The following is a 25,914-nucleotide window of genomic DNA, read 5'->3' as shown; positions in this document are numbered from 1 at the left end:
AGGCAGAATCCCCAGGGTTTGTGACAAACACCTCAGGGACAGAATCAACACACTGGGGGGGAAGACATGTCAGGAATTCAAAACTCCCACATTCCTTAGTGAATAAAGAGAGGAGTACATCCCATAGAATTATAAACTGGGGAGGGGGGGAAGTAACCAAAAATTCAATGCTATATCTAAGTTTCTTTCCTTAAACAACAAGAAGCAAACAATTCCATGTGTGTATTGAAAATCTGGAGACTGTAAGAACTGGGGAATTATAAAATGTGAAGTGAAACAGTAGCAACCTGAGGGTTTTAATTAATTGAGGCAACACAGTCAGAGATAAGGCAACTTTTCTCCGTGTTTTTCTTCTACCCCACTGCAGATATCCATCTGGGGAAAGGAAAGGAGCTCAAGCCTTTTTGGCCCACCCTGGCTTTGTTTCTCCTCTGACTCCAGCACTCTGCTCCCTTTTTCCCAACAGCTTTTATGAGATCATTGTTTGCCAACAAAGGAAGGAGCAATCACCTCTCAGCAGTATCAACTTCCAGCCAGACAGCAGAGACAACAACCCCAACGAGGATGTGGTGACAATAAACACCCTGGCAGGGTGTGAACGCTGGACCTGTCCCACTCCTCGGGTCTCTTTTTGTGTCACTACAGGCCAAAGCAGCAACAAAAATCCCAAATTTTGCATTTATGACTTGGACATATTGGCTTTGAGTTTGTGCCTCTTAGTATTTTCTTAGCCCTGTTGGTTCAATACCCATTTTTGCACGAAACACAAGTATTTATTTTGCTTAGATGCTGCATAAAGCAGAGGTGAGTGGTAATTCCTGAATGACCCCGTGCAGAAGGCACCCAGTGGAAATTTCACTTCTAAAAAACAGGAGAGAAACTTCCATCATTCCCCTTTGTGGAGTGAGGGCTCGGTGGTAACGAACCTCCTTGGTTTTACTGCGACTCGAAACAAAAATAGGAACAGACTGAATGGAAATGCAGCCCCGAGAATTGGAAAGAAAATAAGAAAAAAAAAAAATAATCAGCCAGGCGTCATTTTCCAGGCGCTCAGATGTGTATTTTCTACTTCATTAATACCAGCATCTCTCCATCATTAAAGCACAGTGTAATTTATCTGGTTGTACAATTAATTGCAAAATAACCCCCACCAAACAACACACGTCGTTTCCAAGCTCGTGTGAGTCAGAAAACTTGAATTATGCAACTGATTCTTACAGCATCTTATTTAATATGAGGATTTTTCTTATCAAGGTGACTATTCCTGTGTAAATCTATAATTTTGCACCCTTTTATTGCCAATTTCTTAATGCTCTAGTGGTTTTCCGGGGTTTTCATTCTAAAGGTTTCCAAAATGCGTCACAGTTGTACAAACAAAAATAGGGATAAAGGAGAAATGGTGCCCAAAGCTGAGCATTCCCAAAGTTGGAGCTGAACAGGACAAACTGCACAGCCACTAGGGCGTGGTTTAGGGAAAAAAAGGGAATTTAACACATTTAAATGCACTACAAACAGAATTTGGGGGAGCAGAGTGGGATTCCCTGGGACAACGGGAATGGAAAACTTACGGTTAGTGCTATGCTGAAATTACCAGGGGATTTTATTTTTTCTCTTTAATGTTTCAAAGTGTGACTAATTTGCTGGTTTTCCTCAATTTTCTACGCCCCCAGTGCTGGATGGGAGCACAGAGGGAATGTCATCCCACATCCCTGCAGGTCCCAGGTTTTTTCCAGCGCTTGTCCCGGGTGAAATTTGTTTTATTTATGACACCTGTTAACGTTACCCTTTCAGATATGAACACCTTCAAAGCCTCCCTCTTAAAAAACAGCACAGAAAGAGATGAAACTGTGTGAGTTCTTCCCTTCCCTTACCGTTAAGATAAGATTGGCCAGAGAAAACAGTGCTAAAATTACAATTCCTGAAGTCCAGCAGGGCTGATACAATCACAACCGTTAAATCAGACTCCAATGAGACAGTTAATCAGAGAACATCTGGACCCAACAGTCAGACTGAGAGAGGCCACATGTTAAATTCAGATAATCGCTGGTATTACTTATATCAAGGGACCAATCACTAATGTGACCACTCAGGCACGGTCGACTCTGGTCAACTGAGCTTCAAATGAACTTCAAACCTGAGAAATTCAAAGCGTGGTTTCGTTTAACCTCTGTAAATTCACCTCCCAAAAGCCTTCCTGACAACGTGATATATTCTTGTAAGAAAAACGTCGTATGGAGAGAAAATGTAACAGTGTGAAGAACACTGAAATCTGTGATAAGTGTCCAAGGAATTTTACCACTTACAGGCTGAAGGCAGGAGCTTGGTTCAGATGTTCTCAAAATCCTTGAAAGTGCACTGATTTGATTCAACTATAAAAAAATTCTAGTAGTAAATAATCTCGACTTGAATTTTAGACTAAACCTGCGTTCTCTCCTAACTGAGGTTCTCGTGATTAAATACTCGCAGTTTACTTTTAGCCTTGTCTTTCAGGGATGCACCCACTCTGTGTTCCCTTAGTGACACTGAGCCTACAGCTCCTCCAGCCTAAAGGATCCCGGGATTCTGTGACTTGGACCTGTACAAAAACTCAGTGAGGATTTGGCAGCTCAGGATTATGCCCAGGAGCACCTGCAGCTCCCAGAGCAGCTCCTGGAGGTGGAGCTCCTGCACCAGGAGAGGAGCGTGGCTGGAACGCTGGGCAGGTGATGCAGCCACGGGAATACAGGGAATGGAGCCCTGAATTAAACTTCCCAACGCTCCTGCAGAGCAGGAGAAGGAACTGAAGCAGGAACAAGAACTGGAGTTCTGGAATGCAGCGTGGTGGGAGATGGCACCGAGGAATCGCAGGGAAAACAGGCATAGAGCACACTTTTCAGGGAAAAGTCAGCAGCAAGACACAAGATCCCTCAATTCCAACAACTCAGGGAACTATTTGTGGCATTTTAGCGAAGTTCTGACTCCTGTGGATTTATTTCTGCTTCCTGATACCTTTCCAGTAGGACAGAGTAAACCTGTCCCTTAAAATCATATTTTGTGCCAAATGAAGAGCCTGGTTTGGGGGCAAAACATGACTCACCTCCACTAACTGATTTCCTTTCCACTGACCTGTATTTCTAAAAATGGATCATTTTCTACAACAACATGTGATTCGACTTCCCAGGGCCGTTTTCTTCATCTTCACTTATTTCCTGCTGGGGAGGTGGGGAGGGACCACACAACTCACCTACCTTGGACTAGATTTTACTTAGATGTCAAAGGAATAAATATTTCTTTCACTTGTAATTTCAGGGAATTATTTTGTACGAATCCAAGATACACACAGAACAAGTGAAGAAAAATGAAGTTATAAAAGTTATGGAAAGGAGCCCATCATCTATGGAATGACACTGAGCATCCAATCCTCCTTCCAGCCCTTGCCCTGCCTGAGAGCTTCCACTGCTAGTCGGGATATCTCAAAAGCAAATTCTATTTTCTAATCACTATAATGGGTTAGTCAGACTAAGAAATAGCTGCACTTTCTGATTGTGTCCGTGCAATGAGGGTGTCCAGGTGTCTGTGTGAGCCCTGGGGGCTCAGGATAGGCCAGGCTGTATCAATCATTTCCAGGCTGTGGTGACACCACCACCCCACTGATGTCACCGAGCGTGCTGGGCAGCATTCCTGCCACTGACAGTGCAGTCGGAAGAGCTCAAACACAGTCAAAAGGATCGTTTGGCGATAAGGAAAACACACCTTTCAGCCCAGGCAGAGCCCCCAGAGCAGTGGCCTGACCCGTTCGGCACAGGCTCCCTGCTGGTTTAACACCACAGAAATCCCCTCGCAGCCAACTTCTGCTGATGTTGTGAGATAACCCCGAGTCCCATGAGCGCCGGGGCTCGGGCTGGGCTTGGGAGATGTAATACTGTGATAAAAAACGGCACTTCCTTTCCAGGCAGATAAGTGCGTGTGCTTGCAGCACCGCTGGAGCCCTCTGCCACCTCTCCTGCCTCATCCAGCCTTTCAACCGCCCCCCTCCCACACCTCAGAGCAGCACCAATTAACATCCATAAACCGCAAACGCGCCTTTTATCTCTTCTTGGTTCGCAACCATGAAAGCTCTCTGACATTCATAACACCCCAAAAGTTGTCTGCCTCAACAGCTGAGGGAGTTAAGACATAATTAAACATTCGTGCTCGACTGGGACTCCCAGAGGAAAGAGCGTGGCCTTTTTTTAATTTAATTTTTAAATTAAAGACGTGTCAACTTTGGCCACCAAAGGTAACAGTGTTGGGGGCACATAGGGAAACAGGGGAAATCAAGTGCTTCCCCCCCCTCTGCCTCATTGCTTGTCTCTTTTCAGAGCAGACACAGGAAGCACCATGGGAACGGTGTATTTTTATGGTTGCAGGCGAGCGTACACCATGTGCACCACAGCGTGCAGCTTCCAGTCCCTTGAGGCAAGAACAGGGGGTTTTGTTTCTTTTTTTTTTTTCCCCCTTCTTCCCCATCAAGCTTTTAATTACCGTTTTACTGTAGCCTTCTGCCTAATTGTTTGCCTGATACTCAGCCATCATCATCCTGGAAGCCCTTTGAACTGGGGGGTGGAATAGGACAGGTTGAGTGTTTTCCTGGAATGGTTTCTCACCTGGGTCAGGTACCTCACAGGCATCTCACCTGGGATAATGAACATCATCAGCTGGTGTTTGCACGTGCTCAGAGAAGTACAAATACGGAACTCTTTGCTGAAAAAGTCCATTTTTTTTCATGCTAAATGAGCACCAGTGATGTTGTTTCGGCCCTATACATTAATTTAGTGCTTTTATGAACTCTCTGTAGGTTTTTAAAACGATCCCAGCACCACTTTCAGCATAAAAGGCTCCACCAAACGAAGTCAGACAACAGCTAGACTTGAGCAGGCTCCAATCTCTCCTCAAAGCCTCAGAATAAATCCCCACAACTTACTCACAGTGTCACCCATGAATAATGCAAGAGTCACAAAAACGTGCAGCCCAAGAAACTGGAAGATTCCTACTCGGTACTGACGAGACACGGAAAACCCAGACATGGTTGTGCTGGAGAAAAACATGTTACAGACACAGGAGGCAGTGGAAAGCAGGTCATCAGAGGCCTGATCTCTCTCCATGAGTCAGTGGCCTCACATTCCCATGATGGCCTTGAGCAGATGGAACAAAGCCCGGGGGCTGGGATGGTGTGGGGGTTCAGGAGGGAAGGAGGAGAGGGATGTGTGTCCCAGGCTGTCATCAGCCAGGACCTGGGAAGGTGCTGGAGTGGAGTCACTCACTCCCAGGAGTGATTAACCACATAAACATTTCTCATTATTTCTCTTTAGATCTGGTGTGTAAGGAGGAGATCAGTGAGCACCTCAATGTGCCAAATAGCTTTTTTTTTGTTTTTTCTAAACCAGACAGACTTTTCAGGTGTGGGCAGGACATAATCCTTTTCCCAAAAGCCAGCACTGATACCAGTGATGTTTCTAGTCTGTGGAGAACACTATATATTTGTTTTTACCAGGGTTAGTGATTCCCAAAAGATAACCCTCCCACCAGGGCAGCACTGTCAGAATGTGGTTTCATTTATAGAAGTCAGACAGTAGTTACTCACCCATGAGGACTGCTCAGGACTAACAGAGCTGCTACTGTTTTACAGAGGGCACAGCATTAAAGCTGAGATTATTTGTGAATTCTAGTCTCCAACAGCAACTGAACTGGTATCGTTGGGAGGAAATTTTAATGCACCTACTGCTGCTTGCAGGGCCCAGAGTACCAGCACAAGGTGCTTAAATATTTAAGATTTATTGTGCTTCCGGTATCAGAATGACTGTAGAGAACAGCGTGTGAAGCACTGAAGCAAACACAATGTACATTTTGTCTTGTGCCATTTTACACTGAGATGCTGTAGGTACCTTTTTAGTGCATTTGAACCAGCCTCCTCCCTGCAATCATGGCTTTACTCCTTGAGAATCCAGGGATAGGGCACTATGGGACTGGAGGTTTATACTCTCTTTATAATGAATGAGCTCTAAGGGTAAGGGAGGCTGGTGGAGGGGAATGATGTTTTATTGATATTTATAGCATTGTCTTTGAGATGTAAATTTTCTGTATTTGCATTCCAGAGCAAATTGTAAAGAGACTTTTAGAGATCAGCAACAACATAAAAAATGAATGGTGTGTAAGAGCAGCACTGATACAAACACCCTCTCACAAGTGTCTGGGTTGTCCCTGACTTAAATGTATGGAAAATGGGGTGAGAAATGGTGCAGAAGGCACAGGGCAGCCAAGGAACAGGAAAAGGACTCTCTTCATGCCATGACACTGCCTACAAGTGGTAGGGACATGGCTCCTGGAACTGGAAGGTGGGGAGAAGCTACAGCAATTCCTCTCAGATGGTCAGTACTGAGGGATTTGGGAAAGAACCCCTGTCCTGGCTCCCTGCACCCACAGCTCAGCAAGCAGGAGAAGTGAAGGGCTGGGGCACTGGGAAAGCAGAGGGAGAAGTGAGTTAGTGTGAGTGGAAACAGTGCAAGGGATGGACAAACAGCTGGAACGTGGCTGTGAATATTTTATGTGCTGGGGGATCTGGGAGATCAGCTGCCTTGGATGTGGGAAGGGCTCAAGTCTTCCATATTCTACAGATAAAAGCATCAAACTTCTCTCTTTAGTGTAAGTGGAGCAGAACTCACCTGCCCAAGGCAGGTTCTACATCACAGAGATCTCTGCTGAGCTACTCTGCACTGCCTACAGTCAGCTGCTCTGGGGACACGAGGCTTTTCACCCTAATTTGGTCTGAAAACTCTGTGATGCCTCCATCAAGTGTCCAGAAAGGGCAGACACAGTACAGTCCCAGACACACCAGTACAGTCCCAGACACACCAGTACAGCCCCAGACACACCAGTACAGCCCCAGACACGAGTGCTGTAGATTACCTGAGTGAGATGAATGTCACCTCCTCATGGACTCTTCAGCTCGTGCATCACTCCCTCGAGTGTTTTACGTTGGTTTGTAATTTGTTAATCAATAGAAAAAGCTTAGTTCTTTAATAATGCAGAAGTTTAACCTCTGCCAGAGTATCACATTTATGTTAGAAGGAACAACCAAAGCCACTTGTGCAACCAAAGCACACAACTCTTTAGTGATTTACTTGCTTCACGTGATACATAAACTCTACCTCAAACTCCCCCCCCAAGCCACAGTTTGTCTGCACTGCCATGGACCCGGGGCACGGAATGGCACCGTGGGACTGGTCACACCATGTCTGCCCTCCCCAGGACATGTCCTGCATCCTCTACCAGCACATTCCTCAGAGATTGAGGCCTGGCAAAGATGAACATGCTCAGCTCACTGGCAGCACTGGTTGTTATTGCTGTGATTTCAGTTCAGGAGCTTCTACAGCACAGAAGACACTCCAAGTCTCTTCCTCTACATCTGTGTCATACCAACATTTAAACCCCCAGACTCTGAGGGCTGTAAGAATGCCAAGTCCAGGAGCTGCTTCTACTGTCTTTTATCTATAAATGAGGAGGCCCTGCTGGTTTTTGAAGACAGTACATATTGTTTTACTGTTTTATTCATCCCTGTGTGTTCCCTCAGAACTGCAGGAAGGGTTTACTGTTCAAATTCAATAATAAACATGGTAAACTCACCAGCCTCCTCTTCATCAACAGTTTACAGCACAGCTTTAAATTTAACAGGGTTGGGCTATCCTGTGAATGAGCTAACTTGTTCTTTCTTTAAAAAAAAAAGATAAATCACCAAATTGCTTTTCAGGTATGAAAGTATTTAACAGCATTAATAAAAACTGCAGCCCTACAACAGGATTTGTCCATGCTCTTAGGAATTTGTGTGTTCCACACACATTAAAGGCTCACCAGATGCACTTGCCTTTTTATCTTCCCATCCATATTTCATAGATCCTGTAAAACTGACCTTGGTAAAATGCACGTGAGGTTCCCTGATGGAGAAGAGTTGCTCCTCCTCAGAGCATGTTGAAATGCTCCAAATGAGTTGTATTGTTATTCCTTTTACAGACATGATCTCACAGCATAATCAGATGAATAGAAAGACAAAACATAACTATTATTTTTCAGAATTCCAACACCACTTTACCTCCTGCTTCTTCATTAGACTGATTGTGTTCCTTCATGTCTTCCACATTATCCATGCTTTCCATTTCCTGGGATTTGTTCAGATTACAGTCTGTCAAATCCTCTTGTTCTAGTGAAAAAAAAAACCAACAAGAAAACAATAACTACTTATGCTCCAAGAATATTTCCAGGTGATTCCCTCAAAGCACCTGCACCCTCCCAGTGCTGCTGACAGTGCCCACGATGTTATTCCTATGGATGCATTACTTGCAGTCTGGGGGAATGATTTTGTTCCCAAAGTCCCACACAAACTCTCACACCTTGAGCTCATTTTCAGCTCACTTTCAGAGGGTTGAATCTTGGTTAGCAAGAAAGTGAAACACTTCTCCAGCTCACTCAGGAGCTTTGTTTTCATATTTTCAGAAATGCAGTCAACCAAGAGAATCACATTATTCTTGCTTCCCTAATCAAAACTTCCAGCTTTCCCCTGAAAACATTTTCTTTCCTTCTATACAGTATTTTTTTCCACTTTACTGTCATTTTACAATGTTATATTGAACTTCCACAGTTTTATTTCAAGTATAGAATTTACTTTTTTGTCTTAAGTGCCCATCTTTGTATTTGTGACTGTGTTATTCAGCGTCCTGGGAACCTGAACAAGTGGGAATTCTTATATTTTTCCCCATAAAATTGCCAAGAGAGGGTGGAAGAAAATAACTGAACAGCACAGTACCTGCAGCCACGGGCTGTTCCTGAGGGTTACTGAGGTCCATCCCGGGCTGTGAATCTGCAAAAGACAGAAAATAAGCTTTAGGTGTCTAACATTTAGGATAGTTTGTGACACGGTGTAATCTTTTAAATTACTATTTTCTTGGCTGAAAGCAAAATTGAAAAAGCAGGATTTCAAATAAATAAATACCAAATTAGTGTTTTGTTTCACTGTTCAACATCTTTATATCCTGAGCACTGGCCTGTGCCCAGAAAAGGGATTAAGTATGATTTTTCTAACTTCAAAAAGTTACAGAGCAGAGTAACTTATGCTTTCGATTTCCTCCTTGCTCACTCTGTGAGCACAGCACAGCAGTGGTAACTCTGTAGGAAGGGAATTTCTCCAAAGCACAAAGATGCTTCACATTCCTTTCCCAAAACAAAGGGAAACCCCTGTTATCTCCACAAGATCTACTCGGTTTTCGTGGGAATGCAAGCCTAATTCCCGTGGAGAAATTCCGATAGGGATCAAATGCCAGGCATTTTAAAAATACCTCAGAGGACTACCCGTGTGGCCTGGTTTCCCAGGGCTCAGCAGGGCTCTGGAGCCAGCACAGGCTGCAGGTATTCCCATCTCCCACCCCAGTGCCCTAATTTAGGCCGGGGAGTTGAACAGGAGCTGTCCTGTAACATCTCCACTCAAGGCCTCACTGCCTCGAGATTTCGTCGGTATGAGCTTGATTTTCTTAACAGACTCACAGCTACCTGCTTCCTGCCTCCTTTCTTTCCTCTAGCTGTGCCTCCTCTTTATCTTTGACACGCTAGAAAATCTTCTGTCATCTTTGTACCCATCAAACAATAGCTCCTGGGACTGGGAAAATTCCTTCCTGGCAGTTACATAACAGAACCACCCAGGCAGTGGGCATGAGGTGTTAACCACGGGTGACATTTACCCCACCATTATCTGTCTTTGCCTCCTCTGCTTATGGAACATTTCTGTGGTCTCTGCAACGTCAGAATATAAAGCTCTGGCAGCTCTACAGCCAAGCAGCCTGGTATCAGATGAGGCTCTCCAAAAACTGCCTGAGTGGAGGGTGGGCTGATGCATGCAACACAGTGAAGGCTTTCCGCTGAATTAAATGACCGAGAGATCAAATATTTACCAAACATGTGTTTTTAAACAAATAAAAAGGATCAAGGGACTCCATAGTTACAGCCCTTAATTTCTCTGATTCATTCCCTCACGGCAGGAAGAGCGAGGTGCAAAGAAGAAAACGGACCAATTTATACAACAAATAACGATGAGGAAACATCACTAAATTCCGGGCACAGGAACAAACTTCTCTCTACTATTGATTTTCACTTTACACTGCAATAATAGCCCAGAGAAGCTGGGGCTGCCCCAGCCCTGGAAGTGTCCAAGGCCAGGTTGGATGTGGCTTGGAGCAACCTGGGCTAGTGGAAGGTGTCCCTGCCCATGCCAGGGAGTGGAACAGAATGAGCTTTAAGGTCCCTCTCAAACCAAACCGTACCATGATTCTGTGAATATAAACACTTAAATTACATAGACTCTTGTAATTGCACACATAATTAAGCTTTGGGCAAGACAATGAAATCCCCATTATTCTGCAGCACTTGATTTCAGTTTTAATTGCATTCAGAAAGACTGGGCAGCTGCCCCATTTCAGTGCTGAGGGTCAAAGCCCCAGGATGGAGCCCCAAGGCGCTGGTGTGACTTGGAGCCTCGGCAGCAATTCTGCCTTCTCCTGGTCTCCTGGGAGGTCTTGGAAGGAAGAACTGGAACCCCCACCTGGATGCTGCAACTCCAATAATTCTGCACATATTCCTGGATAGCTTTATCTTTTCAGGAACCATTGGATTCCCTGGATATTCCCTGCAGTTACAGGGTGACTTGCTAGAGAACGGCGCTGCCTGAGCCCAGCAAGAGCTGGGTAGGACCTGCTCACCCTCCTCGGGCCCCCATCTCCTCCAGGGATTTATTCCTACTTTGTTGGGCACAACAGGTTCTTGCCCAAGATGGGCAGGACAACCCCTCAGAAGAGATAAGAACAACGACACACCATAGAATGTTTCTCATCTTGGTTGAGAAACGTCCCGGTCTTTGTCTCTCTTTCAAGCCTCCAACCTCCCCTCACCAGCACTCGGTTTCTTTACAATACCAACCTCCAGCAGCTCCTTACAGCCTTACTGGTCCCTTAATATTTAACCTCAGGTCCCTTTCCCGAGTGTTTTAAGCCAGAGAGGAAGGCCTAGAAGATTCCTGATCCTGTCCCAATCAGACTGTTTTTCCACCCAAGGTTCAGAAAAGCACGAGGCAGGAAATCACTCACAGAGCTCGCTCGTCTTCCCAAGCTTCAAAGAGCTCCTCTGGCTGGGGTGCATGGGAAGGGGACGCCCGTCCCTCTGTGCTGCAGCCGAGGCACAAAGTTCTTCACAAAGCAGAAGTAAAATTCGTGTGCTTTCGAAACCAATCCTTGGCCATCCTGTGTTCTACACCAATGGCCACAGGGAGCCAAAATATTCAAATGGCTTGCTAAAAAAAGAGCCATGGCGTTTTAATGTGTAACACTGATCGTGCTTTCTCCTGGTGTCTGACCAGAACAGCCTACCTGAATTTTAACTGCCCTAAAATGGGTATTTTTCAAATCAACGGTAACATGAACACCCTTCTAATCCTCAATACAGCTGTAGCCAACAGAGGTATGTCTGGAGTTATTATAATTTTACCTGTTTGTCCCCAGAGTGAAACCAGAAATCTGCCTTTTTCCTGCCAGCTGCAGTTTTCAACCCAACAGCACAGGGAAGAGGACAGGCTTTTAAGTCCCATCTGCCCTTAGTCCTTCCATCACAGCACGTGGAGCAAACACAGCCAGTTTCCTTGTCTTTGCAGCATTTTAAGAGGCACAAACAAGCCATAAATAAAACACTACTTACACCACTCAGCCTCTTTCACCCCAATGTGTTTTTCACCTCCAACCTGCATTGGGCCATTAAGGAGAGAAATTCCAGCTGATTTCCCCACTGAATATCCTTGTCCAGCATCCACATTCTCCATGGCTTTCTGAAGAAGGCACCTGGACCAAACAAACTCGTTGTGGGGTCTCTAATACTTTGCTGCTCTTAAGCACCATGCAGTGTGTGAAGTGACACTCACACTGTAGCATGTGACCTTCTAAACCCAGCAGAATAATTCAGTGATTCAACAGAGAATATCCCAAACTATAGAATATCCTGAGTTGGAAGAGACACATTAGGATCATCAAAGTCCAACCCTTGATCCAACAGGTTGATCCCAGCCCAGCACCTGGAGCTGACAGCAGGGCAGTTCTTTTGATAGTCACAAAACCAAACCAGTCACGGAGAGAGAGAACCAAGTTAACGACGAATTTTGGCTCCAACATCTACTCTGGCCAGGGCCCATCTCCCATTCCATGCCCATACTGAGCCTCCTCACACTGGGCATGGAAAATCCAGGAGAGCAGGGTTACCCCTCTGTCCTCAGAGGCAGATTCCCTGCGGATCCCAGAGGAACCGAGATTTTACCAAGACCCACAGAAACACTCTTGGCAGTTACTGTATCCAGGGATAACACTGCCCTATCCAGGGAGAGCACCTACTTCACCCCCACTGTAACAACCTCAGGCACATCAACGAATCCTCACCCTCCTCACGCACAGAACCAAAACCTGAAGGATTATTTCCAGGTTCACTTGGACACACGAGAAATAAGAAAGCCAAAAAAGAGACTTCTTAGATAACCTCAGTTGTAGTGAGACATTATTTTCTAATCGTAGACTATTCCCACCTACTTCACAAGTTTTCTCTCCCAAAAAGACAGTGATCCTGACTCCACCAAGAAAACAAGGCTCCATTTTTAAGTGCTAAGTTGCCCCCAAATCCATTCTTTCAAAACATTAGTTACTCTTTCAAGCAGCGATAGTCTCAATTCAGCCAGATTCAATGAGTGATTATTTACATACAGTTAGAAAGCCTTTAGCAAAGGAAAAAGCATTTTTAAATAGGTAACTGCAGCTAACTTCGAATAAGCAAACTCCTCAAGTCATTGAGACAGAGCAGAATCTAAACTCTAGCCCTTGAAGCACTGAGTTGCAGTAAGAATCTCCACCTCTGAAATAAGAAACCAAGTGATGCTTTGCAAGGCTTCTTTGCCAGGTTTGTTAAAAACACAAGAAATGTTGATTTCCTTCAAAAGGGAATCATTCTGCACCCCAAGCTTAACTCCCAGCTTGGTTTTGCCGGCTCTGAACATTAAGGGCACATTCTACAAGTGAAAAGAAACCAACACACCCTTGAATTCGTTAAAACACCAGAATAGGACCAGCAGATAAAGCGGGCCCTAAACCCTGGCTTTACTACACGCGCCGTGATGTCTCTGAAATTAAACAGAGAGGGGTCAAGCAGCCCCGCTCGTTTCCTGCTCAGTCACTACACGCGATTCCATTTCTCCTCCAGAGCCCGCGATCCGCTCGCAGCAAGCGCCGAAGAAGCGGCTGGAGGTCCCCGGGGCGGTGGAGCCGCTGCGGGGCCCCGGGGTCCGGGAGGGAAGAGCAGGGGGGGTCGATTCTCACCTTCCATGCTCCGGCCGCGGGTCCCGGCTCCACCTGCCCGCCCGGGCTCGGCACTGCCGGCGGGGAGCACCGGCCTCGCCTCCCGCCCCGCTCCGTGACATCCGGCCCGGGCTCGGCGGGCGGAGAGCGGCGCCGGGCGGCGGGGACGGCACCGAGCGGCACCGGGACACCGGCCCTGGGGCTGCTGCCGCCGCCGGGCTCCAGCCCCTCGGGGTGCGGGGGGCTGAGGGCGCGGCGCCTGTTTTGGGGGGCTGGGGGAGCCCCCAGACACTTCGGCAGGGCAAAGAGCATCAGAGCCCGCAGAGCCTGCCCCGCGTGCCCTCAGACATCTCAGGCTGTGTGGCAAAGTTAAATGACTGAGAGTGAATAAAACCTGGGTTCAGTCGGCTGTTTTTCTTAACAGAACAGCGTTGTTATTTAGCAGAGAATCGAAGTACAAAGATCTTTAATAAAATAAAGCAAACACGAATTTCGAGGTCCTCGGGAATTGTTAAATGATGATTTTTGTGCATCTAGCACAAAATCCTGGAAGAGGCTCACTGCACACTGGGCCTGGAGAGGGCTTTGAGGGCCCTGACCTGGTGCAGGATGTCCCTGCTGTGGCAGAGGGTGGCACCAGGTGACATTTACAGGTCCCTTCCAACCTAAACCCAGTTAATGCAGTGGCAAATGAAATTGGGATCCAAGCTTGGATGTAAATCCAAAGGCAGAGAGTGTGAATTACCACAGCTCAGGTGTGGGATAACAGCATGGAAACATGATTCTCCTACTCACTTCCTGTGTGCTGCCATCGACTCCCTCTTTAACTGTTGCTTTTCCATCACTTGCAAAATGATTCTAGAAATAAAATGCGAAAAAAAAAAAGTTATGTGGGATAATGAAGTCCAATTCTCTGCTATTCCAGACCATCTCTGTGTCCCCCTTCCAGAACCATTTGGGAAGGAAGTAGGAAGGTTTCCTGCTCCTGTGAGCTCTGAGGAAGCCCTGGGACTGCCATGTGACAATCAAAAACCTCTGGTTTCCACCCCAGGATTATGCATGGCCATTTTCTCTTGCTGCTAGATTTGTTCTCCAATTTAAATCTTTATTTTCCATCACTATTACCATCAGATAATCACTTGTGTCTTCTCTCTCTTTTTGTTTTAAGGACAGAAATCAAATGAGCCTGGTTTTGTCAGCCTGTAAAAATGCCACTGTGCTGACTGTGCCCCTCCTTTGTGTGATCCCTGCTTTGGATCACTCACCTTAAAGATCAGAGACAGAACCTGTGCTCTGCAGCCCAGGTAGCTCCTTTCCAGAGCCCTGCACAGGTCCTTCACCTGACTTTGTACTCCTGGAAGTTTCTTTACATATTTCCTAGGATAAAATATTCACCTTTTTAGTGTCTACTCACACCATGATTGAGTTTATGTCAGATTTTTTTCCTCTTCTATCGTTTTCTACTGATAGAGCTTCTATTAACAAAAAAACCCAGTAATCCAGGGTTTAAGCACAAATACCTGAATTCACATTTTGTCCTATTAAATCCTCCCCCTAACACTCCCTGTTCCTAAAAATAACCAACCTTTTCCCCCCCTGAGCTTACAAGTCTATAATGACAATTTATCAATCTGTGACTTAGACATATTATAGATTTGAAAATAAATGAGTCATTTGGCTGAAGACACAGGCTCAGAGTTTATAAAGATTCAAAACTGAAGCCAAAGCTTTATAGCAAAGATATTATTTTATAATAATTAACAAGCTGGACCTGCACAGGACGTGAAATGAGTTATAAACATCCTTAGGAACTGAGGCTGTTCAGGCTGAAAAATGACTCGTTTAGAGCAGACACGTTAAAAACTGAATCATTTTGCCCTCCCGGCACCAGAGTGAAATGTTCACTTTGAGTAAAACTGAGAACATTCAGCACATGGGAACGCAGGATCATCTGAGGTGGTCCCAGTTCTGTCCCGCTCAGCAGCTCAACAACATTAAAAATGAAAACCCTGACATAGTTCTTACACCTTAACCAACCACTCGAGTTAATTTCTTGGTCTAAGGAAGAAGAAATACTGAGTAAAACAGTTTACCATCAATAACTTGACACCTTCTTTTCCAAATTTTTTTCTATTTTTGGCAATTTTTTCTTTATTAAAGGAAACTCGTAACTTACGTGCCTTTTTTACATGGAAGCATTGAGTTAAACTTTCACAGCCCTCTACAAAAATAACTCTCATTCCTGCGTTGGTTGGTTCCATATTTGCTATGCAAATACTATGACATCACTTTTGGACACTAGTATGGCCTGGGGTGATAAATATGATCAAGTTAATTATGATAAACATAATTTAGCTATTTACCAGAAGCCTGGCCACCGTTCCTGGTCTGGAGCATCTCAGGATGTGAGGTGTGGTCAAATGCAAGGACCCTCCTCTCCCTCTCAGTTTCCTGAGTGTTTTTGTATCACTTGCACTAGAAACAAAATATTTACACATTTAAGACTTTCAAAGTAAGTTTTCCAAAATATGTAACTGACTTGAAAGTTACTCGCAGTAATATTGTGGCATTTGGCTTTATTTTCCAGCCAACAGGACCTGCCTGGCACTTCCTGGAAGTCACAGCAAGTGGCAGAACCTTGGAAACCAAGAAGGGTTTGGGTTGGAAGGGACTTTAAAGCCCATCCAGTGCCACCCCCTGCCATGGGCAGGGACACCTTCCACCAGCCCAGGTTGCTCCAAGCCCATCCAACCTGGCCTTGGACACTTCCAGGGATGGGCAACCTGTGCCAGGGCCTCCCCAGCCCCCCCAGGGAGGAATTTTTTCCAAATATCTAATCTAAATATCCCCTTTTTAGTTTAAAGCCAGTCCCCTTGTCCTATGACTCCAAGCCCTTGTCACAAATCCCTCCACAGCTCACTCGGAGCCCTTTCAGGTACTGAAAGGGATGTTTTTTGGTTTTAAGCTGAAAAATATGTGTCCCATAATGACTCACTCCAGAAACCTGCAGCTGGAGAACACCCAGTGCTTTCAGCCCCTCCGGAGGTGAAGCCACAGGATGTGCCCAGCTCTTACTTTCAGTCTTTCTCACAACCAAGTGACAGAATCACAGAATCCCAGACTGGTTTGGGTTGGAAGGGGCCCTAAAGATGATCCAGGTTCCACCCCTCGCCATGGGTAGGGACACCTTCCATAGCCCTGGGCAGGTTCAGCACTGACGCAGCCACGGCAGAGCCCATTCCCTCCTCCTCCTCCCCCTATACTTCCCTCTCCTTGTCCCACAGCTGGAAAAACCACTTTAGACTCAAAAGCAAAGCCCAGTACGCACTTTGCGAGCGATGTGGGGCCGAGGAGTGACAAGGGGGCAGGGTGGGGGTGTGAGGGGGTGTGGGCCGGGGAGGGCCTTCCTTCGCAACGGCCTGAAAGCGAGAGAAAAAAAAACCCAACAAAATCCTGCTTAAAAAGCACTGGCGCGGGGCGGGTGAGGAAGGAGGATGTTTTAAACACAGTTTAAAAAGCACGGGGTGTGGGCGAGGGGCGGGAGGGGTCAGAGACAGGAGCGAAGGACAAACCCCCCCCCCCTCAAGCCCTTCCCGTCCTCAGCCCTGAGGGGAGGAAAAGGGCGGGAAGCGGCGGGCGCGCGCGGGGATGGAGGCGGAGGGGGCCGTTAGCGCCCCCTCGCGCCCGCGGCGGCCGTTTGTGAGGGGCGGCGGGAGGATGGCGGGGGGCGGCGGGCGGACCCGCTGCCCCCCGGGCGCTCTCCTGGGCATGGCGGCCGTGCTGGCGGCGGTGGGATGGGGTGCGAGGGGTGGGGGTGCCGGGGAAGCGGGCACGGTGTGGCTCGGGGCTCTGCTGTGTGCGTGGGTGTGGGGGGGGGGGTCACCATAGAGCCTTCCCTCAGAGTGGGCGATGAAGCCCCTTTAGAGGGGACGGGGTGGGTTCCAGCGACACCACATCGGTGGGTCCCCCTCTGCTGTGGAGTGAACAAGTGTCCCCACAGAACCTTCCCTCATAGTAGGCGATGAAGCCCCTTGAGAAGGGACAAGGAGATGGAGCCCCTTTAGAGGGGACTGACACCCCACTGCCCCCAGACCCAGCCCTGGGACACAGCAGTCAGGCAGGGCCATCCCAATGTGCCCATGGCCTGGAAAAAAAACCAAAACAAACAAAACAACAAACCAAACAACAAATTCTAGCAATTTTCACCCCTCCTGGGGGCTCTCGTCACAGGAACCCTTGTGCCCAACACCTGTCTGGTGTTTCCCAAAAGGCAAAGACTTACAGGTTCCTGAAGCCTCAGCATCTTCCACGGTCACCCCGTGACTGTTCTGTGTTTCCTCAGGGTCACCCTGAGGAGCCTTCACTTTATAGTCAGGTTTTATAACTATTTTAGTGGCTTTTCGTAAAGGGGAAGGCTCAGCTGGTCTGGAACCTGGTACAGCCAGGTCTGCAAGCTGGGCACTAAACCACCAAAAAACTGGCAAGTCAAAAACACAAGGTCCTGTTTGTCGCTAAGAAAAAAGTATAGGGCAAAAGGAAAAGTAAGACAAAAGAGACAGAATCCCCACCAGGGTGAAAAAAGTGATTAGCAATCAGACATTTAGATTGATCTCTCCTATTCCAATTCCTTTTCCCTACAGTGAGAGCGGAACCGAAGGAAGAGCAACTTTCTGTTGACTTAATTGGAAAGAATGAAGTTTATGGTGACACCAGGCATGAAGGTAAACTCGTCTTTTTTCATATACATATTTAGTTTTTACTGGAATTTGGAGTTTTAATCACAGGGATCGTTACGTAGCACCAGTGGAAGTGACACAACCTCATATGCACAGTAACAAGGGAAAGGGGATGGGGATGGAAATACATTTGTCCCACAGTGCTGCTAGAAGCATAGGTGAAAATTGAACATCTAAATGAAAATTTAACATCTAAATTAGCATATTTCTCAAAAATTTGGTGCTTTTTGTGCCCCTGGACCACAGTCTGTGTGTGGGACATGAGTGTCTCCTCTGCACAGTCAGCACCAGCCACACTGTGGACAGTTCCAGGATATTAATTAAGAACAAATGGAGATTAAAGATTAATCTTACACTTTCCAAGTCCAAATGGGGAAAATAAGGTTTAAAGACATTTTTTAAATTAGTGTTTTGGTGATTTTGTTCAATATCAGCGTTTCACACCATTTACCTGATTCTGTATTGCAGTGAACGTGTACGTTAAGGTGTTCACAAACAGCCCCTTTCTGGTCTGTATGGATTTGGCCCTTTCCCAAGAAAAAATAATAGATCCCAAGTACTCGTGGATTGGTCCAGATGGAAGACATTTAGAAGGTTAGTCCCTTTGTTCAGACTGAAAAAAAAAAATTAAAAAAATCATGTATTATCCTTGTTTCTATTCACACCACCCTGCAACAGGAGGTGGGTCCAAGTACTCCCTTGGCCCTTTGCCAGATTTCTCCACAAGCTCTGACATTAAATTCTGTTTCTCTGCTCCCTCTAAAGATTACAAATGCTTGAGATTAAAAAAAAAAACTTGCAGTAAATCCTAAAAGTCATAAATTTTATATCATTTCAGGCTAACACGAATCGGTGTCATTATGTACAAGAACAAGATCTCAGCTTCAAATGTTCTAAATGCATCAGAAAGTGAACTTTCCCAGTAATCTAATATTTCTGTTTTAGGGCAAAAGTATGCAAATATGACAGAGACAGGGAAGCTGATGGTGATGGGATTCAGGGAGTCGATGTCTGGCACCTACACTTGCACTCTGTCCCACAAAATCATTGAAACCACAACACAAGAAGAAACAGAAATCGTTCAAGCCTATAAATTCATGGTTTATGGTAAGTTCCCTTGGTAAGTTCCTATGGTAAGTCAGGAGTAAGCACATGGCCTTGTGCTGGTGCATTTGTGAAGTGCATGTTTATTATAAGGCTTGATTAAAAAACCAAAACAAAACAAACAAAAACAAAACAAAACACACACACACACACACACAAAAAATTAGTTAAAATTTTATCCCAGAACAGAAAATAAAATTTTTATCCTTATGCCCACACACACCCTCTCTCAATTTTGGAAAAAGTTTAAAATCACTGCTACCAAGAATACATGGCAATAAAATAGCCTCTACTCTTAATAAGAACAGAATTAACTACAAGAATTCCAGGGTTATCCAAGATCTGGAAAGGAAGGTCGTGTCCCCCCTGGGAGGGATCACCAAACTGATGTGGAACCACCCCTCTGCCCCCCTGCTCGAGCTGCACTCCAGCCTCCTTCCACCACGTGTAACCCCTGCTGGCCACCATCACCTCCCCACCCTCAGCACAACAACCCAAAACCTCTGGGGGAACACTGATCACCCCCCGAGCTCACCCCCCAAACGTCTCCTCCCAGCCTACAGGGAAGCAGACCATGCCTACCAGGTGTTTGTTCGCTTCACCACCACGCGCTGCCAGCTGAGAAACAACGGCTTGTTCTTCGAGACGCTGGAGAAGATCCTGAACAGCACCATCGCCCACCTGACCTGTCACATCACACAGTCCTCCTACAAGTGCCACTCCATCAGGACACCGAAGCACGGCCTCCAGCACGAGCTCTTTGTTAATTTTCAAGGTAACTGGATCTCGCTGCTTGTTTGGGAGGGATCCTTTGCTTTCGTAAACAACCCGCGGGTACTACAAACAACATCTGAAAGGCGGCAGTCAGGAACACCTCTCAAAAGTTATTTCCTCTCTGGGTTTGGTTTGTTTGTTTGTTTTCTTTTTTTCTTTGGAGCGCCTGTATTTTTTTCCGTTACCCACAGATGGAGCTAAAACGCAGTTTTTATGTTAAATTTGTAGGGTTTTACTCCCAGACTTAGCAAGAAAAGCTATTTCCGAGGTGTGCAGCTGGAGAAGATTGTTGGAAGGAGGCAGCCCATAAGATGCCGTGCTTTTTTCACTAAAGTTACTGTCAAGTGGTCGTATTTGATTTTCATTATTTGATTTTTTAGTAAATCTGGGACAATTAGGAAGCTGCACGGAGTTAAAGCAAGAGCCTCACAGCTCCCTCTTGGCAATAACAGAGGTGGTTTAAGTCAAGAAACTTTCATAAGAGACTGGAGACCCAAAGATTTTAAGTTTACATAAAAATTCAGCCCTTTCTGGAACCTGAGGGTGCTATATGAGAACTTAGTTCCATTTTCTCAGCTCAGCATATTCCCCCCACCACTAGTTTTATATTTGTTGACCTCTGACTCTTCCTGGAACAAAGCAAGGAACTGGGTAGAAACCACCAGGATCTAATCTAGCTTTTTTCCCTTTTTACATGTGTTTTTTTCCCCCCTCCATCCACAGTTGATCCTTTTGCACCAGGATGGGAAGAAGTTTGCCACAAGCTTCCTTACGACTGTGAAGATGTGACAAACAGGAGAGCCCAGCAGGTTCTGTGTCAGTCACCTCGTGTCTTCTCTGCCTCTCTAACACCCCCCTCTGCCTCAGCTCCTGCAGATGTGACTGGTGGTAACCCAGCTTCGCCCAGATTTCATGGGATTAGGATTGTAAATGACAATTCATGGGTTTCAAATTATTCAGTTCAGGGTGGAAAATGGGTTTAAAAGTCAAATTGATACAAATTGTTAAAGAATTAGTTTGGGGAAAAAAAAACCCAAACCTCATTATTTCCTTTGTATTTACTCCTAATAAAGAGCTACAGACTTTATGATTTATAATATATTGAATATCCAGTTCTCTAAACTCAAATTGCATTTCATTGACCAAATAATAAATTAAAAGTAAGTCTACCGTAGCCAACTTCCAAAATCTGTTCTCTCTGGCTTGTAAATATTAAATCCTGGGATCAGCTCACATCCTGGGGCTGATTCCAGGCCTCTGGAAGCCAAGGAAGGCTCCCAGTTAGGGTGAGAAGTCAGTGTGTGGGAATCAGGACTGAATCAACACCAGACAATGGGCTGTGGTTTCACTCTCCCAATGTTCCCAAATTTTAGGCAGCAGAGCGGATTGGGAAGTTCTTCCACCAGCTGAGGTACATCCTGGAGCACGAGGCCGAGGCTGTCCCTACAATCCAGTACGTGGAGAACAGCTTCTCCATGACTCCCATCGACAGCTGCCGGCCAGGTTTCGGGAAGAACCACCACACCCACCAGAACTGCGCCAGCTGCTGCGGTAAACACCAAACACCGCAGGTTAAAATAGCTCATCCACTGAAACAGAGCTCATCAGTGCTGGTCACAGAGCCCCGGGGAGGAGCTGGGAAATATTGGGGTCAAAAGCAAGGATATTTCTGTTCATCCTTTGGGAAGACACTCACATTATAGATTCAGGGTAACGATAGGGACAGGAAACGAGCTCACAGGTGTAACTGCATTTACCAGCAAAGGAGAAGAAGTGAAGTGGAGTTTTCCCCTCTCCAGGTCACTGGTGAGTGACTATCCTCAGGATCCAGAGCACATAGGAAACAATCTCCTTCCTGGAGTAGAAAACTCCCTGCTGTTTTCTAAAGTTCTTTTGCAGCACCTGCTGCAGGTTAAGTTGAGGGGGGATTTAGCCAGAGGCTCAGGGAGTTCACACAGAGCCTTAGGAAGGCTCGTGGGGGTGTCTGACAGCCCCTCAAGGTGGGGGGGAGCTGCTGGAACCCCGACTGTGTTCTCTCTACAGTGGTTTGTGGTCCTGGAACTTACAGCCCCAACAACGAGGTGACGTGTCGGACCTGTGAGAGGCCTCGGGTCAGGACGTACGGAGCAAAATCCTGCCAGTAAACTGACAAGCTGGAAAACCAAAGAGCAGCTGTGAGAGAATCCTTGGTGTTGTGGTGTTCTTCTCCTTTTAGCTGCCAGTTCTGGAACCCTCCATTCCTTTCGGGGGGGTAAAAAAAAAAAGCATCCTTTTTCATGCACTCCCAGATTTTCTTATGTTCTGGGACCCCTTGGACTGGAAAAACGCTGCATAAAGCACGGCATTCATGCAAGGAAAAGCAATTAAATGGGGAAGGAGAGGAAGTTTGTCACGTGGCTTAGTGCAGAGGCTGTTTCCTGATGGTGACACCAGACACGCCGCAGCTTTGTGCTGCTCAGAGAACACAAAGGAGCTACAAAGGATTCCGGGCGGGATGGCAGGTGGCTGTGGTGCAGTTATGTGCCAGGCTGGCATATGCCAAAATCTGCCTGAGCAGCTTTTAGCAGATATTAAGAGAAGTGTTTAATCTTTGAGATTTAAAAAGCATTAAGCTTCCTCTCATGTTTCTTTCTCTGTTTCTGAAATATTCCAGGCAGGACACCAAAGTGGAAAGAGAAATAGAGTCTCTGAGAGAAGAGAGAGGGTGAGTAACAAGTTACAAGAGGATTAAGGACCAGGTTATGGTTCTCTCCTTGTCCACTGCTCCTCAGAAAGAAGAGAGAACATCCCAGATGGAAGCAGAGTCTGCAGAGCCTCTTCCACCTCCTCCTGCTGCAGCAAAGCCTCGCAGGGCCCAGCTGGCCCCAGGTGCTGCAGGAGCAGATGATCCTCTCACACCAGCTGTGAATTCCTGACGAGTTCACCGGATGACACAAATTGCCAAAGCACTGAGCTAATGGGAACGTTTTCTTCCCAGCAAAGCCTCCCCCTGATCCTCTGTGGAAGGTCAGCAGCTGGATCTGCAGCGATCCATCACCCTGCGAGTAACGATGACCTGACCAACATCAGGAGCTCCACAAGTAACTCCAGCTGCTCCCCAGCCTGGGCCTTGGAGCCCACTGGAGCGTCTGAGCCTCCCATGGCAGAGCTCCCAGAACTTGGGCTTTTAGAGCTCTTTTTTAAGCTGTTCCCTGTGGGAGTTTCTACCTTCCAGACTCACTTTGTCGAGGGACACCAGAGAACTCTCACCTTCCACCCACAGAGCCGTGGAAATCCATGCCCAGCTTCCCAGTACAGAGCCATTCTTTCCTTTTTTTTTTTTTTCCCACAAAGTAGGACTAAGTCAAGCAAAGGAAACACCTCCCACTCAACACCCCCAACTTCTTACGGCATCTCGAAATTCCTTGGTGGGTACTCATCCAAAAACGGCCCCGATTCAACCCAGTTTCACTTATCCACTGTGACAGGGACACAGCAGGAGACAGCACGGGCACAGACCCCGCTCCGAGCTTCTCAGAGTCATTACTTATTAAATGCTGAGGAATAAAGTGAGCTGTTTTGAGCACTTACACTGCCCTGGGGCTGATTATCCTCGCTGCCAACTGGCCACCGTGCCTGGCTCAGGCTGGCACAGATGAAGCAGCCACTGCTGCCCCAGACTCTTGGCCTGTTTCTGCACAGAGGAAATGCCCCACACATCAGTTATGAGGGAAAAAGCAGCAAGTAGGTACCGAGAGCCAGGGAGAGTCACAGGCCCTGGCACAGGTTGCCCAGAGAAGCTGTGGCTGCCCCGTCCCTGCAAGTGTCCAAGGCCAGGCTGGACAGGGCTTGGATAGTGGAAGGTGTCCCTATCCATGGCAGGGGGTGTGACTGGATGGGTCCCTTTTTAAGGTCCCTTCCCACCCAAATCATTCCGTGATTGGGTAGAAAAATAGGTCAAATGTTTCAGTATCATGTTGCAGAGGAGTTTGTGCCAATAATTCTGTGGAGGCTCATGAAAAAGTGACAGGAAGTGGCTTCCCTCTGACCTCCCCTGGAGGAGATTCCCCTGCTTCCAGCTGGAGCTCTGTGCCTGGAACAGCAGCTGGACTTTTTATTGCTGACACCAGCCCTCACACCTCATCCCCTTCCCTGTCACACCTCAGGATTTACAAATCACTGAGCAGCTCTCACCTCACCTTAACTGTTCCCATCCCTCTCTACCTCCCACAGCTACAACAGCTCACGAGGAATTACGAGCTCCTTCCTCACTGCTCTAAATCCTCCTCAAATCCTCTTCTGCCCTGGCTTCACGGGAGGGATCATGGAAACCTGGGCTATCCCTGATGCTCTTGGGGAGCTGAGGAAACCCCAGCGGGGTTCAGCCCTTTGAACCCCACCTTGAACCTGCCCCAGCCCCACAGCTCCGACCTCCCTCTGTGCCAAGGGCCATCCCAACACCTCGGGAGTGCTGAGAAACCCTCACAAACAACAGATTTAGAACCTCAAACTTCCCATCCCCTTCTCCACACAGACCTCCGGGATCTCAGCATGCACCGACAGCACAGAGAGCTTTGAAACATCCACAAATCACGAAAATAACAGGGATAATCTGCCAGCTGGAAGCTGCAGCCCATTGTTTTCCCATCAGAGCTGCCTGGAACGACCCACTTGAGAAACACTTAAGGAACACGTGTTCAAGGACTCACTGCAGAGCTGGAGTGGTGATGGGCCATGTCCGGGTGACAGTGACAACTCGGCTCCAGTGGGAAGGGTGCCTTGTAACTCCCTGCAGCAGCTTGATTATCCTCCAATCCAGATTTCCTTCTAAATTTAAGCCAAGTTGGGAGGCCACAGAGCTGCCCAGGACACAGCTCATGGCCCCTGTTCAGCAGGTTTTAAGGAGGGGCTGTGGGGAGGAGCCAGACCAGGTGCCCTGGGATTGGCACATCCCAGGAACTCATCACACCTGGGATGGGCGTGGTGCAGCCCCGGCTAATCCATCCCCCTGGGATTCCCCCAAGGACTCGTCCAGAAGTCCCTCTGGTGGAAAAATGCCTTGAAACAAGCCTGGCTGAGAGTTGAGGGTGTCCCTTCTGTCCCCAAGAGCCCTGAGATGACACTGCAGGTGCCACAGCCCCACGTTGTTTCCACAGGAGGATGGGCACGAGCCCAGCCCGTGGATGCTGCCAGCCCTGTGTCTCTCGAGGCAGGAAAAACACCTGGAAAGATGACATTTCCCTCTGACAGGGAAAACTTTGAGGATCCCAAAATGTTATTAACAGGCCCAACCTCGCCTTAAAGGAGCAGCTGTTTGGAAATGATCCCTGGGCTCAGCAATGCCTGGCTTGGATGAGGGACGAGAGGGAAATCCCCGGGGATCCAGAGGGGAGCGTGCGAGCGGCTGAACCGCCGAGCTCTGAACCACAGGCACAGGAAGTGCTGCTGTGATTTTTAGCTCTGCTTCACTTTCCTACCCACTGAAATCAAATTTCCTCCTGCCCAAGCCCAGTGACCACATGTCCTGCCCAGCAGCTTTCCTAGAACCATTGGCACTGTGGGATTAGGGAGTGCTCTGCAAGCAGTGAACGGGAATGATTTGTTATTGGCAGCAATGTGGCTGGAAATGGGTGTTTGTGGAGGGAAAATAAAGAAATAAAGTCCCCGAGTGAAAGGCCGGTGATGAAGTGTAGCCCGGCTCTAATCCCAGTGTAAACACTGCCATCGCTCCTAATTATTGATAAACATTTTTCTAATTGTGGAAATTAAACAATTAGACATCCTTCCTTCCCTCTTGGAAATCTAATCAGCCCAAAGTTCAGGATGCAGCCTGGAGCTGCCGCTGCAAAACACGCTGCACTCACAGGCTGGGAAAAAGCAGGCTTCTCCCAAAACCTTCTCCCAAAAACCTTCTCCCAAAACCCTTCTCCCAAAATGCCCCC

The 25,914-nt window shown here is 47.0% G+C and overlaps 2 protein-coding genes across 5 annotated transcripts in view; one reads left to right on the top strand and one right to left on the bottom strand.

Annotated features, from left to right (window-relative positions):
• The window catches only part of IKZF3 (IKAROS family zinc finger 3), a 35,620-nt gene extending 18,655 nt beyond the window's left edge, over nt 1-16,965 (bottom strand). Inside the window, exons 1-6 of one of the 4 annotated variants that reach the window (XM_064636882.1) lie at nt 16,708-16,965; nt 15,743-15,854; nt 14,645-14,756; nt 14,175-14,237; nt 8,816-8,869; nt 8,105-8,212 (exon numbers count right to left, since the gene is read on the bottom strand). In XM_064636882.1, coding sequence (XP_064492952.1) covers nt 8,105-8,212; nt 8,816-8,855 — 148 coding nt within the window. In that variant the 5' untranslated portion in view covers nt 8,856-8,869; nt 14,175-14,237; nt 14,645-14,756; nt 15,743-15,854; nt 16,708-16,965. Of the gene's footprint in view, nt 1-8,104; nt 8,213-8,815; nt 8,870-13,400; nt 13,425-14,174; nt 14,238-14,644; nt 14,757-15,742; nt 15,855-16,707 lie in introns of those variants that run through there. The other 3 variants (XM_064636883.1, XM_064636884.1, XM_064636881.1) reach the window with 3 other exon arrangements.
• An 88-nt stretch (nt 16,966-17,053) lies between these two features.
• On the top strand, nt 17,054-23,562 carry ZPBP2 (zona pellucida binding protein 2). Its single transcript, XM_064636887.1, has 9 exons — nt 17,054-17,178; nt 18,020-18,100; nt 18,584-18,709; nt 19,061-19,222; nt 19,776-19,994; nt 20,717-20,802; nt 21,367-21,544; nt 22,037-22,167; nt 22,647-23,562. Exons 1-8 carry the CDS (start codon nt 17,097-17,099, stop codon nt 22,135-22,137), a joined length of 1,035 nt encoding a protein of 344 aa, XP_064492957.1. The 5' UTR covers nt 17,054-17,096; the 3' UTR covers nt 22,138-22,167; nt 22,647-23,562.
• Nucleotides 23,563-25,914: the final 2,352 nt, after the last annotated feature.

This window comes from Pseudopipra pipra, chromosome 26, assembly GCF_036250125.1.
Source record: "Pseudopipra pipra isolate bDixPip1 chromosome 26, bDixPip1.hap1, whole genome shotgun sequence".
Lineage (NCBI taxonomy): Eukaryota > Metazoa > Chordata > Aves > Passeriformes > Pipridae > Pseudopipra > Pseudopipra pipra.
Note: the sequence above shows the minus strand (reverse complement) of the source record. Positions and strands in the feature narration are given on the sequence as shown.

What these genes read in the sequence shown, in the direction of transcription:
- ZPBP2 (XM_064636887.1), top strand. Translation starts at nt 17,097, where the DNA reads ATGGCGGGGGGCGGCGGGCGGACCCGCTGCCCCCCGGGCGCTCTCCTG. An exon ending in GCTGGCGGCGGTGGGATGGG is followed by an intron (nt 17,179 to 18,019) that starts GTGCGAGGGGTG and finishes TTTTCCCTACAG; the next exon opens with TGAGAGCGGAACCGAAGGAA. An exon ending in CTATAAATTCATGGTTTATG is followed by an intron (nt 19,223 to 19,775) that starts GTAAGTTCCCTT and finishes GTCTCCTCCCAG; the next exon opens with CCTACAGGGAAGCAGACCAT.